This window comes from Ornithorhynchus anatinus, chromosome 19 (assembly GCF_004115215.2).
Source record: "Ornithorhynchus anatinus isolate Pmale09 chromosome 19, mOrnAna1.pri.v4, whole genome shotgun sequence".
Lineage (NCBI taxonomy): Eukaryota > Metazoa > Chordata > Mammalia > Monotremata > Ornithorhynchidae > Ornithorhynchus > Ornithorhynchus anatinus.
Genome location: NC_041746.1, coordinates 28,233,334 through 28,250,360, shown reverse-complemented (window position 1 = coordinate 28,250,360; position 17,027 = coordinate 28,233,334). Strand labels below are relative to the sequence as shown.

At 53.7% G+C, this 17,027-nt stretch overlaps 1 protein-coding gene across 4 annotated transcripts in view; it reads left to right on the top strand.

Moving 5' to 3' along the window:
- MDN1 (midasin AAA ATPase 1) overlaps positions 1 to 17,027 on the top strand; it is a 98,560-nt gene that overhangs the window by 65,961 nt on the left and 15,572 nt on the right. For 3 of the 4 annotated variants that reach the window (XM_029047349.2, XM_029047348.2, XM_029047346.2), the window contains exons 64-84: positions 379 to 540; positions 1,053 to 1,326; positions 1,530 to 1,765; positions 2,577 to 2,672; positions 3,047 to 3,141; positions 4,537 to 4,658; positions 5,187 to 5,333; positions 6,075 to 6,184; positions 6,714 to 6,787; positions 7,438 to 7,645; positions 9,047 to 9,206; positions 9,970 to 10,116; positions 10,749 to 10,875; positions 11,188 to 11,293; positions 11,535 to 11,650; positions 12,496 to 12,966; positions 13,438 to 13,667; positions 14,496 to 14,651; positions 14,886 to 15,055; positions 15,419 to 15,580; positions 16,752 to 16,889. In XM_029047349.2, the coding sequence (XP_028903182.1) occupies positions 379 to 540; positions 1,053 to 1,326; positions 1,530 to 1,765; positions 2,577 to 2,672; positions 3,047 to 3,141; positions 4,537 to 4,658; positions 5,187 to 5,333; positions 6,075 to 6,184; positions 6,714 to 6,787; positions 7,438 to 7,645; positions 9,047 to 9,206; positions 9,970 to 10,116; positions 10,749 to 10,875; positions 11,188 to 11,293; positions 11,535 to 11,650; positions 12,496 to 12,966; positions 13,438 to 13,667; positions 14,496 to 14,651; positions 14,886 to 15,055; positions 15,419 to 15,580; positions 16,752 to 16,889 (3,507 nt within the window). The remainder of the gene's footprint in view (positions 1 to 378; positions 541 to 1,052; positions 1,327 to 1,529; positions 1,766 to 2,576; positions 2,673 to 3,046; positions 3,142 to 4,536; positions 4,659 to 5,186; positions 5,334 to 6,074; positions 6,185 to 6,713; positions 6,788 to 7,437; positions 7,646 to 9,046; positions 9,207 to 9,969; positions 10,117 to 10,748; positions 10,876 to 11,187; positions 11,294 to 11,534; positions 11,651 to 12,495; positions 12,967 to 13,437; positions 13,668 to 14,495; positions 14,652 to 14,885; positions 15,056 to 15,418; positions 15,581 to 16,751; positions 16,890 to 17,027) is intronic. The other variant, XM_029047347.2, reaches the window with a different exon arrangement.

Here is a 17,027-nt window from a genome sequence, read left to right as displayed (position 1 = left end):
ATCTTCGTGAAACCACCCAGAGTGCTCCAAAAGCCAATGCAGGCCTTTTTTTTTTTTTTTTTTTTTTTTTGAGGGGTCTGGTTTCTCTGGAATTTGGGTTCACAGTTTGGATAGTGTGCCGTGTCTGCTTGTCCCGGTCACTGCTCCCCTCTCGTTAACCTTTTCTTTAGTGTCAGAAGAGGAAAACCATTTATTTTGAGCATCTGCTGTGTGTAGAATACCATACTTAGCGCATGGGAGAGTACACTACAGTGGAGGTGGAAGATCTGATCCTTGTCCTCAGGGAGCTCAAGATCTGAATATCTGCCTTGCTGGTTCTAAGGGGGTTCTGAGGGGACAGGCAGTTAAGCCTCCGCCTATGTCTATGGATCTTCTCAGGAGATCTTAAACGAGTGGGACGAACAGGAGTGTCAGGCCCAGGAGCAGGAGGAGCAGGAAAGCAGCTTGTACAGATACAGGAGTAAAAGCCACGGGGCCGGACTGAGCGAGGAGGAGGCGGAAGAACGAGAATTCCGCAAGCGATTCCCGCTCCACGAGAAGGTAAGAGGCCGGCTGAGGGCCTTCGCTGTCTCCTTCTGACTACACATACTCCCTTTCCCCACTTTAAAACTTGTCCACCAGCAAATTTTGGGGTTCTCAGATTCACCGAGGCATCATCCCCTCCTTGCTTCCCCACTGCCCTGCAGCCCCACCAGCACCCCTTCTTTCTGGGAGCCTCTTGCTGCCATTGGGTCAGGGTTCTGGTGTTAACTGGTTTTAGGGGGACTTTGAGAAGCAGTATGGCTTGGTGGATAGAGTACGGGCCTGGGAATCAGAAGGACCTGGGTTCTAATCCCAACTCCACCAGCTGTCTGCTGTGAGACCTTGGTCAGTCACTTCTATGCCTCCGTTACTTCCAACAGTAAAATGGGGATTAAGACTGTGAGCCCCATTTAAGACAGGGACTGTGTCCAACCTAACTGGCTTGTATGTACCCCCGTGCTTAGTACAGTGACTAGCAAATAGCACTTAAAAAATACCATTTAAAAGGAAAAAAACCACCAACCTTTCAGGACTTTGCCGATATCATCGTCCAACCCACCCTAGAGGAGAAGATGGAGACCGAGGACGCGTCAGAGGACGGAGCAGAAACCAGCTCGGCTGTCCTGTCCAAGAGTTCGATGGAGGCAGTGATGGAGGTCCATCAGCAGCTGTGCCTGCACTTTGCCCGTTCGCTCTGGTACCAGCGGGATCTGCCCACACATCAGGCCAAGCACTTCCTCAGTTTGTTTCTGAGCTGTTATCAGACCGGCGCCCCTCTGGTGACCCGCTTCTTCCCCGTGATGGGTAAGTGGGTGGACCATTGCCAGACCGCAAGCTCGTTGTGGGCTGGGAATATGTCCGTTATATTTTACATCATACTCTCCCGAGCGCTCCCAAAACCTCCTCCGGCCGGAAAGGGGCTTCGGCCCCCTGCCCCGCGGAAGTTCTCGGGCCCGTGCAGTGACATACGCTTCGGTAAGTCCCATCCCCGGTTTTGGCCCTTACAGGTGCCGAGCTGAACGACTGCCTGCTGGGCAGCCAGCTCCTGGCCAGTACCGTCCTGTACAACACCCTCTTCGAGGATGCGGCCTCTGACCTGGTCTTCCAGGTGGATGGACCGTATGACTTCTACCAGCATCCCAACGTGCCGGAGGTCCGGCAGTGCCAGCCCGTGTTGGAATACTTCTCGGCAGAGGTGAACAGGCTCTTAGGCGACTGGCCCGATCACCCGGCCCTGGTGCAGGTAAGACGGCCATGGCCCGGCGCCAGGGTGGCCGGTGCCCTCGACCTGCCTGCACGTGGGCAGTTCTTTCTCTCCCCCTTGATCATCAGCTCTTCTAGGGCAGTGATCGTGTCTTCTTCCTCTGCCGAACTTTCCCAAGCACCAGGTTCTGCATGCGCAGTAAATGCTGTTGATTGATTTAAAACTTTTCTAGTTGATCCAGGAAATAATCAGTGAGACTGTAAGCTCATTGCAGGCAGGGAATGTGTCTGTTTTTTCGTTATATTGTACTCTCCCAAAAACCGAATACAGTGCTCTGCACACAGTAAGCACTCAATAAATACGATTGACTGACTGATTAATGAGCGACAGGAGGCATACAAAATATTCCCACAGCAAAAGGTGTCTACTAATAGTTCATCAAGGTCCTAGTGGCTCTGTGTCACTCTGGCATCCCCCAATACATATTCATATCCATTACAAGCATCATACTTCTTTCTTGCTTATCAGAGTGAATTAAAATCTTTGACTCCAAGCTTTTTCATCACCGCCTAGTGTTCTTGCAGAAAAGCCAGAGTAACCTTGTTGATAGAGTTGGATCTTGTTTCAGCAGTCACTCGGTTCCCTTTATCTTAAAAAACTCTCCGATGCCGAAAGCCGGCTCTCCGACCACGTCTATGGACTGGATCGGGCGGCTCACCCGTAAAGCAGACCCAGGCTGGGATGGGGGTTGATTTATAACTCCCTGAGCTCCAGTGATGATGGTGGTGGAAGGGTGAAGGGCACTGAATTCGAAGCTCCCTTCCCCATCCCTTGTCTCTTTGTTCTACAGCTCTTGGTCGTCATGGGTAGGATCCAAAGCTTTCCACTCTCCAGTCCTCTCTCAAAGTTCTTGAACGGATTGGAGATTCTGCTGGCAAAGTCTCAGGTAAGCGAGATCGTCACTTATCAGAAGGAGGCCCATGCGGGTCAGAAGAATCCATCCAACTGTCTGTGATAGTGGCACCAAAGGCTGGAGGATCGTGTGATTGTCGTCCTCAGTTATAGGCTACCTGAGGGCAGAGACCGTGACTTTTTCACTTAGATTGTATGACCCCAAGCACCTCATTCTGCCCACAGCAGGCGCTCGATTCAGTGCTATTGAATTAACATCCAGGGAGCCGGCAGAGTTGGTTCCCCCGATGGCACAGAGATACCCAGCCTGTGGGTCGGTCGGTGGGACGCGCCCGTCCGCGGGTCTCTGGATTCCTGTCCCTGTCTGGGTTAGCCGACGAAGGGGCCGCGTCTCTCTGTCCCTTTCAGGATTGGGAGGAGAACGCAAGCCGAGCCCTGTCTTTGCGGAAGCACCTCGACTCCGTCACCCAGCTGATCGTCCGGTGGCGAAAACTGGAACTGAAGTTAGTGGCGGGGGACATCCGTGGGGTTGGGGAGGGGACAGAAGAACAAACGGGCCCTGGCGGGTTCGGGCCAGGGGCAGGCTGAGCATTGGGAAGTGAACTTCGAGGCCATACGGTGTGGCTCTCAGCACGGGTCCTCCTTTCTCAAGGCAGTAGTAAGGTAACCATCATATGCATCGTGGAAAAATAATCGCATTTGGTTCCCCCACCGCGGTGGTGTATTTTAACTTTTTCCCATGGTACGCATTTTGGCAAAGTTATAAAATTCCAAACTGGGATCTGATAAAGGAGGGGCTTATTCTGCTAAAAAATAATAATCATCATTGTGTATCTAAGTGCTGACTGTGTGTCAAGCACTGTACTAAGCACTGAAGTAGATCCAAGATCACGAGGTCAGGCTCAATCCCCAACCAACATGGGGTTCCCAGGCTAAGGGAGAGGGCAAACAGGTAGGTAGCTTCTGCTTGGGACTCGAAGTTATGTTTCAGTATGAACGGAACAGAACTCCCCTTCTTTCCACCAAAATCCTGTCCTCCCCCACATCTTTCCTATCACTACAGACAGCACCACTATCCTCCCTTTCTCACAAGGCCATAACTGTGGCATAATCCTTGACTCATCTTTCTCATTCAGCCTGTCACCAAATGTACAGCATTGCTAAAATCTGTCCTTTCCTCTGCATCCAAACTGCTACCATGTTGATCCAAGCACTTATCGATGACTACTAAATCAATCCCTCCTGACCTCCCTTCTTCCTATCTCTCCCCACTCCAGTCACTACCTCACTCTGTCTGGACCATTTTTCTAAAATAATAATCGAGTTCCCATTACCCCACTTCTCAAAAAACCTCCAGTGGTTGCCCATCCATGCATCAATTAGAAACTCACTCTTTACCACCGGCTTTAAAGCACACAGTCAGCTCACCCACTCTTCCCCTACTTTACTGATCTACTACTGCAACCCGACCCACACGCTTCGCTCCTCAAACTCCAACTTAGACACCGTATCTCGATCTTGTCTATCTCGCTGCTGATGCCTTGATCACATCCTCCCTGTGGCCTGGAATTCCCTCTCCCTTCACATACAACAAACAATCTACACTCTTCCCACCATCAAAACCTTATTAAAATCACATTCCCTCTAAGACATCTTCTCCAACTAAGCCCTCATTTCCCCTTTGCATTTTCCCCTCTGCACCACCTATGCACTTGGATCTGTACCCCTTTCACCCCTTAATATTCACTCCTCCTTCAGCTGCACAGCACTTGAGTATATACTCATAATTTATTTTAATGTCTACCAACTCTGTTATATTCTCACTTTACAGTGTTCTGCACATAATATGCATTAACTAAATACCATTGATCGATTGTCCTTGGCATCTCATCTTTCAGTTGCTGGTCCCTGAGTCTGGACAACACCATGAAAAAACACATGGAAAAATCCTCCAAGCATTGGTTCTCTCTCTATCAGATGCTTGAGAAATACATGCAAGAGCAAACGGAAGAGAAGGAAGGTAAATATCGCTAGCAGATTTACCAGTTCTGTGGTAAATCTGAAGCTGGTGGGTTCCAGGCAGGCAGAGAAACAAAGAAGCAATAGCCGTACAATAATAATACCTGGTATTCCTCTGAGTCTTGCTTTCTAACCACGGTCCCATGCTTAGATGTGTGACACATCTTCCCATCGATATTCTGAGGGCAAGGTCAAATTGCAGTGTCCCTATTTTACCTTCCAGGAAACAGAGTCACCCTAGATATATTCAGAGTCACGTGGTTAGTGGTGGAGACAGAACAAGCCTGCTCCCGAAAAGCAGACTCTTTTTTGGGTGGCGGTGTGAAAGATTTCACATCTGGAACGAACACCTCCTAAATCAGTCACCGAGACCGTGCCCCGCGACGTAAATTGTCTGGGAACCTAGCCGGAGCCGAGGACTAAATTTAGCCTCCGCCTCCTGGCGGGAAGCGAATGTTTTTTCAGGATTGGCCGGTTGTAACTGTGTTTCCCTCTTGGAATCTCTCTCTCCGCCCCCTCCCCCGTGAAGGTGACCGCGAGATGACCCTGCCAGCGTTGGTCAGCACGTTACAGGCCTTTGTTGAAGGGTCTTCCCTGGGAGAATTCCCTACCCGGCTCCAGATGTTGCTGGTGTTCCACTGCCATGTCTTGTTGATGCCGCAGGTGGAAGGGAAGGGTAAGGCTCTCCGTCACGTTCCCGAGCCTCCGCGGGTCATTATAGCGGATTTGGGGTGGGATGACTGGTCGTGAGGCAGCTTGCTAGAAATGGAGGAGGTCCCGAGTTCCCGGCCCTTGTTCAGTGCTTTTCAAAAGAAGAATATCCAAAAAACCAACAGGATATCTAGATTTAAAGAGGGGTGAAGAGTTCAAAGACGGGGGTGAGCCGGGTACAGTTTAAGTAACAGCCGTAATGCCCCCTCGAAGGTGTAAATTGCAAGATAAACGTTTCCAAGTCAGACACGTCTCGCTGAAACCAGCATATTTTGAGTCTAGACTATCCAGAGTTTCTGTTAAGCTTCTGACTTGGCTCCACTGTAATGCTTCTTGCTGTCGGGCAGGGTTTCATTAAATCACAAGTAGCCACAGAGTCACTTGGCTATCCTCCTTGAGCAAGCCAGGGTCGTGCTGAAGTCTGGAGGCTTCTTCCAAAACGACTGGTGCACGTTCTGCCTAATTCGGACCTCAAAGATTAACAGTTTGGCGCGTTGTTTATCAGGGATCTCGGCACAGCATCTCTGAGGTTCACTTCCAGTTCCAAAATTCTCGGGCATTGGGCTGGAGACGGCCAACGTGGGTGGATCATGAAACCCCCGGCCTCCCACCGCCTCACTGTCCGGGCTCGGGGAGATCTGCAGCTGCTGGGTTCGGTGTCCCAGTCCGGGACCCGAATGACTCTTTCTTCTCTGCTTTCTTGCAGATGGCCTCTGCAGTGTCCTGTGGAACTTGTACCATTACTATAAGCAGTTCCTGGAACCGGTCCAGGCCAGACTCGCGGGGCTTCGCCGTCCCTTGGAAAAGGAGTTGAAAGTAAGCAGTGGGAGTATTTTTCTGGCTCTCCCGATTGCTTGCTGTATGACGTTGGGCAAGTCATTTAACTGCCCTGTGCCTCATTTTCCTCATCTGTAAAATGAGGGTTAAATCCTGCTCCATCCTACTCAGACTGTGAGCCCCGTGTGGGTGAGGGACTGCGCCTAACCTGAATCTACCCCAGCTCTTGGAATAGGGCTTGGTACATAGTAAGCACTTGACAAATACCATAAAAAACCGGTCTACACCGGGAGTTAGTTCTGGGCTGGCCATACCATAAGAAGCATCAAACAACCTAGAGAGTTCCCGTCCTCCAGGGAAACTGAAATGGCTCACTTCTTGGAGCAGGAGTCGATCGGCTCTGACCGACCTCCTCGGCCTCTCCCGGCCTGGCCTTATTTTGGTACGTTGGGCGCGCAGCCCTGCCGGTCATTTGGATCGGGGGGGAGAGCGGCGAATAAGAGACGGTCGCCAGACGTGAGCTCCCGCCCCTAGCAACCCGTCTGACCAGCTCCCGTTGGTCTCACAGGAATTTGTCAAGATCTCCAAGTGGAATGATGTCAGCTTCTGGTCTATCAAGCAATCAGTGGAGAAGACCCACAGGTAGGTTTGTAGAGGGGAGATGCATTTCCACACCGGGCCAGGTGTGGAACTTGGAATTTTGCAAAGGCCTTGAGGGGGACCTAATCTTCAAGCCGAGACTCCAAAGCAGCCCGGTTCCCGCCCACGGGAGCTAAATACCTTCAAACCGGTTCCGGGGGCAGGCTGGGAGTGATGTACTTTCGTGATGCGTAGAAGCGACATGGTGTAGTGGATAGAGCACCGGCCTGGGAGTCAGACGGTCATGAGTTCTAATCCCAGCTCTGCCACTTGTATGCTGTATGACCTTGGGCAAGTCACTTAACTCCTCTGTGCCTCAGTTATCTGTAAAATGGGGGTCAAAACTGAGCCCCATGTGGAACAGGGACTATGTCCAACCCAATTTGCTTGTGTCCCCCCTAGCGCTTAGTACAGTGCCTGACACGCAGTAAGTGCTTAACAAATAACATCATTATTATTATTATTTAATGGGGACCGGTGGACCCCCCTTCCCAGTTTGAGTTGCAGTTATTGTCATTCGTTTCATCGTCATCATCATTAATATTAATGTTATTGTCAATTATCAATTTCCTTTCCTCCCTCCCTTGCTCTCTCTTCCTCCCCTCCTTCTTTCCCCACCTCTACCTCAACTACTCCCGTGTCACCCCGGCCAGAACCCTCTTTAAATTCATGAAGAAATTTGAGGTCGTCCTAGGCGAGCCCTGCCGGCCGTCCCTGATGGAAAGTGACAAGGAGGGACAGCTGGACTGCTTGCAAAAGCCGGAAGGGCCCGAGGAGGAGGAGGAGGAGGCGGTGACGCGGCTGCAGAGCCTGAACCGCGTACTGAGAGACACTCTGGGCTCTAAAGCGGGCCGCCCTCAGGTACCCACCCTGAAGCAGCCCTTGTCTGAGCGGGGCGAGTTGGGAGCCAGGCGGCACCGGGCGGGGTCCTCGGCCGTCTCCCGGCTTCCGACACGGAGCCGCCAAGACTCGTCGGCCCGTTCCGTCCGGATCTGTCTCCGCTGCTTTGCAAGGGCGGGAAGAGCAGATGGCCGAGGCGGGCCCTGGGAGAGAATGAGCTTAGGCCTTCTCCTGCCAGTGACGGCCGGCCCTCCCCTCACCTCCGACGCTCACCCGCCTCCTCTCCCCACGTCTCTGTCGCTCAGTTCACCATCTCCGTCGATCGATTTGGTGGAAGAGCGGCCCCCCCGCTCATCATTATTGGCCTTATCCCTCGGATCCTCTCGGAGGGACTGCGTTACCTGCCCCCGGAGAGAAGTTTCAGACGCTCCCAGCAATTTCCCTGTCTCCCTAACCTTAGGTGGATTATTTCATCTCCCCAGTTTCCCCTATTCAGAGTGATGCAGAGGCAGGGAATGATACCGTATCACTTCATCTGTTTTCATAATGGGTGGTCTCTGCTTTCATTCATTCAGTCAGTCGTGTGTGTTGAGCACTTACTGTGTGCAAAGCACTCTACTAAGCACTTGGGAAAGTACAATATAACAGTAAACAGACACATTCCCTGCCCACAGCAAGCTTAGAGTCTAAAGGAGGAGAAGGACATTAATAGGAATAAATAAATAAACTGCTGGTCCAGTGACGTGGAACCTGGCCCCAGCTCTTGCCCTGTCCTTGCCCGGGTCAACACTCTCTCCGTGCCCTCTCCCCACAGCAGCCCACAATCCACCCACGTTTTTCGGCCTCGGCCTTGGGGCCTAGATACTTCTCCTCTGACTATCCCAGGCCCTCCCCATTCTTCGCGGCCGAGATCCGTTTTCAGCAGGAGTTTTGTGGGCGGGAAAGATCGTTGGTGACAGACGGAGAGGGGTGTTGGGTGTGTTCGGAAAAGCACGAGGGGTTGAGGGGTGTGTCGGCAGCAATCCAGCGAGGTGCTGGGGGAGTGTGGGAGGCAAGAGAACTCAGAGAGGAGAGTGTTGGAAATAGAGGAGAGAGAGAATCGGGTCGTATCCTTTAGATGCCTTTGCCCATGGTCCCGTGTTTTAAAAGTACTCCTGGCCTGCCCCTAGGCCACGCCTGGCCAACTGGTTCCCGTTGGTGCCTCTGTAAGTGATGGGTGTGCAAGGGGACAGACAGTTTTGGTCCTTCCTGCAAAAAACACACAAGCGCATACACTCACTCAGCTTTTAGCATTTGCATCCAAGAGACCTGAAAGAGGCCGGGAGGTTGACGGAGCATCGGCACATTTGAACTTGGCCCCTGTTGGTGTGACCTGCTGGCAGCCCGGTTGGGCCCGGGGCTCACCCTACGATGTCTCGGCAGGAGGCCCCCGTGCCAGCGGACCCGGACGGCGCCCTCCCCTCGGATGGGGAGCTCCAAACCCGTTTGCCCAAGCTCACGAAGCGGGCCAGGAAGATCTGCCTGAAGCTCCTGAAGCGGAACCCACTGCCGGGCCTGGTGGAGGATCTCGACCAGTTCACAGGTGCGGGTCGGGCCGGCCGGGAGAGGGATGGCCCCGCTCTTTCACCTGGGGGTTATCAGCCAGTTGTATTTACTGAGCACTTACTATGTACAGAGCACTGTCCTAAGCTTAGTACCGTCTAGACCGTGAGCCCCCCGCGTCCAAACAGTTAATTTCGGAACAGTACTTGACGGACGCATAGCTATTGCTTAATAAATACCACGAGTATTAATAATGATTATCCGAATACCTCTGCGTCACTTCGCATACTGATGTCTCCGGGAGAATACCATCAGAGCCGCCGGCGAAGATGGTAGGGGGGAGCGTGGCTTAGTGGAAAGAGCATGGGCTTGGGATTCGGAGGTCATGGGTTCTAATCCCGGCTCCACCACTTGTCAGCTGTGTGACCTTGAGCAAGTCACAATGTCTCTGTGCCTCAGTTACCTCATCTGTAAAATGGAGATGAAGACAGCCCCACAGGGGACAGCCTGATTACCTTCTATTTACCCTAGCGCTTAGAACAATGCATGACACATAGTAAGCGCTTAACAAATAGCATTATTGTTATCCACCTCCTACCCCTTGCTCCCCAGAGAGATGTGAATTCACACTGGCAAATCTTGCAGATAATTGAACAAACAAACAAACCTTGAGGTTGGCCTGACTTACTGCCCACCTAAGGACCCACCTTTGCTTGGCACATAGTAAGCGCTTAACAAATGCCCACATCATTATTATTATTATTATTATCTCTTGTTTTTCCCTCCGTCGGTCTCTCCCACAGGTGCCATCATCTCCTCGGTGCATGAGCTGCAGGGCTTGAGGGTAGACCCGAGCGTCGATAGAGACAAACAGAGGTCGGAGGTCAAGCACATTCTGATGCAGAAGCAACGGGCTTTGTCCGAGCTGTTCAAGTACCTCACGCAAACCGGTGAGAGCATCTAAAATCCATCGTCTTTGGGGGTGAAAATGTCACTTGGAGTGATTTCCACAAGGCTGACTGTTTCTGGGCATCCAGCCTAGAGTAAAGTCATCCCGCCTCTGGATTCATCCCATTAATATCTGCAGCATTTATCGAGTGCCTGTTGGTGTGCAGAATGTATTGTCTGAGAAGCAGAGTGGCTTAGTGTAGAAAGAGCCTGGGCTTGGGAGTCAGAGGACATGGGTTCTAATCCTGATTCAACCATTTGCCTGCTGTGTGATAGTCCAACGGTGGTATTCACTGAGCGCTTACTGTGCACGTAGCAGAGACCGAGTACTTGGAGAAGCACAGTAGAGTAGGTAGCCACAATAGAGGAGCTTACAGTATAGCAGGCAGTCTCTGCCCTCGAGGACGCTCTGGTCGGCTGACAGAGCGGACCCCAATTGTCACACCGTAGTTGAGAGACTAGATCTTAGTAAAAAAAAAAAAGCCAGGTGAATAAATCAGCAAGCGCTGAGGTGGCTGATGAGGATACAGGGCAGATGTGACGGGAGAAAGGATCCAAGATTTAACTCGAACCGGCAGGGCCCCCTTCCCGCCTTCTGCTCCGGGAAGGCACCACTTGCTCGTCTCTCTCCTAGGCTTGTCGTACCGCAAGGGTCTTGCCTGGGCTCGTGCCAACGACGCCCAAGACATGCTTCGCCTCCACCCGCTGGATCTGCGCAGCGCCTTGACGGTTGTCAACTGCGGCCAAGCGTCGGATGCCAGGTTTGTCCTCGAAAGGCGTCCGGCAGGGTGGGCACGGCCCGGCAGAGCTCTCCGGGTCCCGCGCCGCGCCGAGCCGTTTTCGGTCCGACTCGCTGTAATGGCTCCGGCCTCTGGAAGCGGAGGGGTAGGCCCGGCCCGAGCCCACCCGGCACGTTACCCTGCTGCGGCCGCTCCTCGGGGGGGCCCCAGGGGACGAGGGTGCCGTCGAGGCGGTCAGGCCCCGGGTGGAGACGTGGGTCCGGGAACCCGCCCGAGGAGCCCTAGACGGGGCAGCTCTCGGAGAGAGTGAACCTCGACCAACCTCTCCGTCAGGCTGCTCGCGGAGATCGCTTCGGCCTGGGACGGCTGCCAGAAGTATTTTTACCGCTGCCTCGCCCGCCACTCTAGACTTCAAGCGGCTCTGTCGGCCCCGGCCAAGGTAAACGGACGGTTGCCGGAAGGTGGACGGGGAAGGGTGGCGCGTTCTGGATCTGCCTTTGCCTGGTGCTGTTTCGAGGGCAGCCGCTCCCGGCCGGGGTCTGGCTGGCTCACTTGGAGTCATTCCGATGGTCTGTAGCGTGGAAGCAGGGAGGTCTCCCCCACGGGGCCCACCCTGGGTGTCGGGGCCCGGGCCCACCCTGTTTGCCGGCTCCTGACGCTCATCTCCCCCGGCGCCTCAGGAGGTCGGCGTGGGCAGCGTCGAGAGATGCAAGGGGTTCACCGGCCACCTCGTGAAGCTGCTGATCCGGCAGCGACAGGCCCTGACCCTCCTGGCAGAGCAGTGGATCATCCTCAGGTATCCGTCGTCCGGGAAGGGGCGGAGGGGGGCGGCTGGCGGGGGCTGCCCGGGGGCGTTGGAGGGACCGCCAGCCATCTCAGCCAAGCGGCCCTAAAGAAGCCCCAGTCAATCAGACCGAAAGGCGAGGTGAGGAATTTCCGATTTGTCTCCGCCTGCCTTCGGGTAAGCAGTCAGTGTTCTTGTATGAGAGCGCCACCAGAATGCAGGAAAGGGAGAGCCTGTCGTGGGCGTTGGGAGCAGAGCAAGATGGTAGAAGAGCAGCCTGGCTAAGTGGATAGAGCACAGGCCTGGGGGCCAGAGGGACCCGGCTTCAGGTCCTGGCTCTGCCACTTGGCTGCTGCGTGACGTTGAGCAAGTCGCTTCACTTCTCCGAGCCTCTCCGAGCCTCAGTTCCCTCAACTCTAAAATGGGGGGTTAAGGCTGTGAGCCCCAAGTGGGACACGGACTGTGTCCGACCTGATTACTCTGTATCTTCCCCAGCGCTTAGAATCTGGCAGGTGTGCTTAACAAATACCATCCCAAAAAAGCCCCCCAACAAACAGCTCTGCTGTACCTGAGACATTCCACCAGCCGGAATCGAGCCCCACCTCAAGTCGGGGGCATTTATTGAGTGCTTATTGTCTGCAGAGCAGAGTTCTCCTAAACGTACAGTACATAGACACCATCCTTACCCTCAAGGATCTTAAAAATCTAGCAGGGGAGATGGACATTAAAATCAGTTACAGTAAGAGGAAAACAGAATAGAAGTGCAGTGAAAGTGGGGGTTTCTCCCTTTCTCCCAGTGACACTAGGTCACTCGGCCTGCGCTTTGCACCCAATTTAGATTCTCTCGTTGCCACTAGGAACCTCTGCAGCTGCGTGCGGGAGATCCACTCCCGGCTGACCGCGGGCCAAGGAGGCTACCAAGTGGCCTTCCCTCCCCAAGACGGCGTCCAGCAGTGGACAGAAAAACTGCAGCGCCTGGCCATGCAGTGCGCCGTGCTGCTTGAGCAGCTCTCCTGGTTCCTGTGGTGCTGCCCGGCGGGGCCGCCGCCTCTTCCCCGCGCCCACGGCGTCAGGGCTGGGGACCCGCCACCCTCCTCCCCGGGGGAGGTAGCCGGAATGCATCTGGGCCACCGACCCTCCCCAGAACTAAGCTGCCCCACCCCGGTGGCCCTGGATCGACTGCCCGCCGGGTGCCGGATGCAAAAGCAGGATGCCCGGTGGCAGGAGTCGATGGGAAAGGTCACCGAGATGCTGAAGGAGGTGAAGGCCGTGAAGGCCGAGGTGGACAAGATCAGGCAGCAATCTTGCGAGGCTCTTTTTTATTCTTGGTGAGTGAGTGAGTGTGTTTTTGCATGTGTGAGAGAGAAAGAGAGAACTGGCAAAGGCTTGGTGTGTGATCAGTTGGGCAGGGTTTCACGTCTGGGGTTCAGTCAGTCATTTATCGATCGCTTACCGTGTGCAGAGCGCTGTATTAAACATTTGGGACAGCACAGTATAACAGCAGGCAGATACTAATACAAATAAATTTCAGTGATGTACATAAGGGCTGTGGGGCGGGGGTGAAATAGAGCAAGTCAGGTCAATTGCAGAAGGGAATGGGAGAAAGGGGGAGGGACGTAGTCAGGGAAAGTCTCTTGGAGGAGATGTGCCTTGGGGCCGGGGGATGGAACCCCTGTTCAATCCCTGGAGGAGCAATAATGTGGAAGATGGGTTTGTGCTGTGCGAGGGAGGGAGGGAGGGCCCGTGCCGTTTGTATTCGTCCTCCTTTTCATCGCTGAGGTGTTTCTGTGCGGTTGCAGGAGGGATTTTGAAGTCTGCGCCACCGGGTTGAGTTCCCTGGCCAAAGTTTCCACTCAGCTACAGGGCCTGGAGGCCTTGTTCACCATCCCGGGACCAGAGGGCGAGCAGACCGCCCCGCAGATGGCCCTGGTCAAGAGTCTGGAATACCTCCGAGGAGAAATCAACAGGACCGCCGCCGCCTTCTCCACCTGGGAAACCCACCTGCTCGGAGCCACCCCCGGCCAAAGCAGTAAGCACGAACACGCCACCCGGCCGGGCCACGTCAGGCGGTGGGGGTGGGGTCCGGGGAGGGGAAATGGACCCGAGGAAGGGAAGAAGATCAGTCCATTGGAGGTGACGAGTCTGTCCCACAACTGGAACCGAGATACCAGGCAAAACGAGTGGTTTTGCCTCCGGGGAGATTCAGTGACTTGTCCGGAGCAACGGTTGAATTTTAACCCCAGGTGTCGTCACTGTCTGACCCTTTCTCCGGGGCCAGGCTGTCCGCCTGTTGGCGTTGAGCATTAAGGTCGACTCAGCTACGTTCCCGCCAGACATTCCGGTGTACTTGCTATGAGGAAAAGAGGTGGTTCTTTGGAATTAGAAAAGAATCTTAGGAGAAAAAAGCATCCAGAAGATTGCTAGCAGGATAAGTCATCTAATGGAAAGAGCTTGGGAGTCAGGAAACCTGGATTCTAATTCCAGTTCTGCCAGTGGGAGCTATGTGACCTTAGGCCAGTTGCTAAACTTCTCTGTGCCTAAGTTTCCTCTTCTGTAATATAGGGATAAGAAACCGGCTCTCCCTTTGAGCCCTGCTGGGTCAAGGACTGGTATCGTATCTAGCCCGGGATTCGGCATTGTGCTTGGCCCTTAGTGAGTGTGGAATAAATACCGATCATTAGTAGAACTTAGGGCTGAGATTTGTTCTGGAACAGCGTTTCCCTCCAGAAAGCCCGACAACCGTTTCCGTGCAGTTTGCCAGTCTTCCAGATCCAAGCTGCTCTAACCCAGGGCACACTGTCAGCTGGAAACGGTGTCTCCATTTCAAATTATTATTCTCTGTCTCCTATTTCCCAAGGTAACCAAGAGCTGAGCGAAGGTTTTGTGGAGGATTTCTCAGAACAAGTGGAGGTAGCCATTCGGACCATCCTTTATGCGATTCAAAGTTTGGCGGAGAGAAGAAGCGAGGAGACGGGGGGTGACCAGCAACCAGCCTCGGGTCAAGAAGAAAGTGGTAAGTCCGGGGGAGAGTCGCCTATTTCCCTTGGTGTGCATCTGAGGATCTCAAACCACACTTTCCTCCTGCTGAGGAGGAAAACGCGAGCAGGTTTCGAGCCGGCTGGGTTGGGAGAGGGGAGGAAATGGAAAACGGGCAAACTTCTGCTCTGGCAGCAGGAGACTGCTCGAGAATCTGTCGATAAGACCCTGTGCTTAACTTTTTTCTTCCTAAACCGTTTGCACACTGAAGCAGCTGGCACAGACGAGAGGGTCCAGATGGGACTCCTAACCAAACTCTTAGAAGATGACCTCCACTCAGATGTGAGCTCTTTGCACGTGCAGAGTATAATCTCAGCCATTTCCGAGCTCCTGGAAAGATTAAAATCGTACGGAGAAGACTGCACAACAGATAGGAACAAGGTTAGTCGGTGCGTGCCGCTGGAGTTCCTCTTTTGGCAGTCCATTTTCCTTTTCCGAAGGAAGGGCTGGGAGACATCCATTCCTTCGTATTAAACTTTTTTATACCCCCTGGAATTTAACCCAGCTCTCGCACTCACCTGCGGCGCGCGCTCGGGCAAGTCGGTCAACTCCTGTGTCTCGGTTTCCCCATCTGTAAATTGGGGGGTATGTACTGTGAGCATCATGAGAAGCAGAGACTACATCTGGCCTGACAGATGAGAACTCTGGCCTCTTGGTTGGGGGTGGAAGGTGGCCTCACTGAGCAGCTTCCAGCCCACAGGATGAGACTAATCTTTGCCTCCTGGGTTTCGGGTTCTCCTGTAGTTTTTCAACCAGTCTTGCTTCTCGCTGGGTCGCCTCTTCCCCATGATCTCCACCTATTCAGACCTCGTCCTCTTTTACCTCACGGTGTCCTTGACGACCCACCGGGCCACTGGGAAGCTACTCTCCGTCCTGGCTCAGGTCTTCACGGAGTTATCCCAGAAGGTAAGACCCTTTGGAGCCCCCGCACCGTGCCTCCCTTACTCTTGCCTCCTCCTCCTCCACGATGAATCGGTGGACCAGTGGGATTTCTTGAACGCTTAATGTGTGCAGAGCACTGTCCTAAGTCCTTGGGAGAGTACAGTGGAGTTAATGGAAGTGATCCCTACCCTCCAGGAGCTTGCAGTCTAGTGGGGGAGTTTGTAAATGTATATTCTAAGCGTGGCACAACCCAACCTGGCCGCCCAGACTGTGTGGGCTCCCTCAGAGATGCCGTTCCTGAGAACTGATTCCAGAGGAGGAGGAGAACTCAGAACCACTGCCGGACCCAAGGCAGGGGTTCTCTGGGCGAGGGGGTTCCCGACTGTTTCGGGGCAGCGGCTGCCAACAGAATCAGCAAGTGATCAAAGGGACCCATATTCTTCTTGAGATTGAGTGTTGCCATTTGCCACGGGCCCCTGGATAAACCAGGTGTGTTGATGAACTCGGACCAAGATGGTGAAAGTGCGCTGGGGCTGAAAGAGAGAGCTCTGTCGGCGTGACAGATAACAGAGCTGGCCCCTTTGCCTTAAGAAAACACTGACAGGTGGGCCATTCCGGGGGCCACCCAGATCAGTCACCTGGTCCCTGGTGGCACAGCAGTTGGCAAGCATTTGAGCCCTCGATGTGGCCTCGCTGCCGGTCTGACGGGCCGACTGCCACGAGCTTTCAGAAACCAGTGAGTTCCCTCTTCCTGCTTAGGTCTGTTTCTCGGCTCTGCCCTCTGGTTTATTGTTCCACCTCTGTATTTATCAACTGGTCCCCCCGACCCTCACAGACCCTCCTGGGGCCTCCGGAGGGACGTTAGGAGATGTTCCCTGATGAGCGGTCGTGATTGTTCCGTAGCTGGCATATGTGACTCACTGAAACCCCACCCAGCGGACGGGATGACATCTCGTTCTTACCATATAGTGGTTACTTATTTCTGGTGTAGTTGGAGTCCCCGCACCGGTGCTTGCATCTTCATCAAGATTCTGAAATTCACCCATGAAGAAGGACATGGCCCAGGGAGGCAAAGCATTTTTGGGGGGAATGATGAGATTACCATCTTCTGCGGCTTACCTTGGGAAAAAACCCTCCCTTACCCACCCCTCATCCTGCCCATCTTCTTGGCCTGACCCCTGGGTTTTCTTTAAAGGGCTTCTGCCTGCCGAAGGAGTTAATGGAGGATTCCTCAGGAGATGGGGGAACGGAATTCCACGAATATGAGGGAGGCGGAATTGGGGAAGGCGAAGGCATGAAGGACGTGAGCGACAAAATTGAAAGTGAAGATCAGGTATGAAGGGAGGAAGGAGGAGGGAGGGGAGAGGGCACCATATTCCTTCCAACTTTGGGAACCAAACTAGCGACCAAGGTCTTTTTCACAACCATTCCCTCAGTCACTTGGTAGCGTTTATTGAGCACCTGCTGGGTG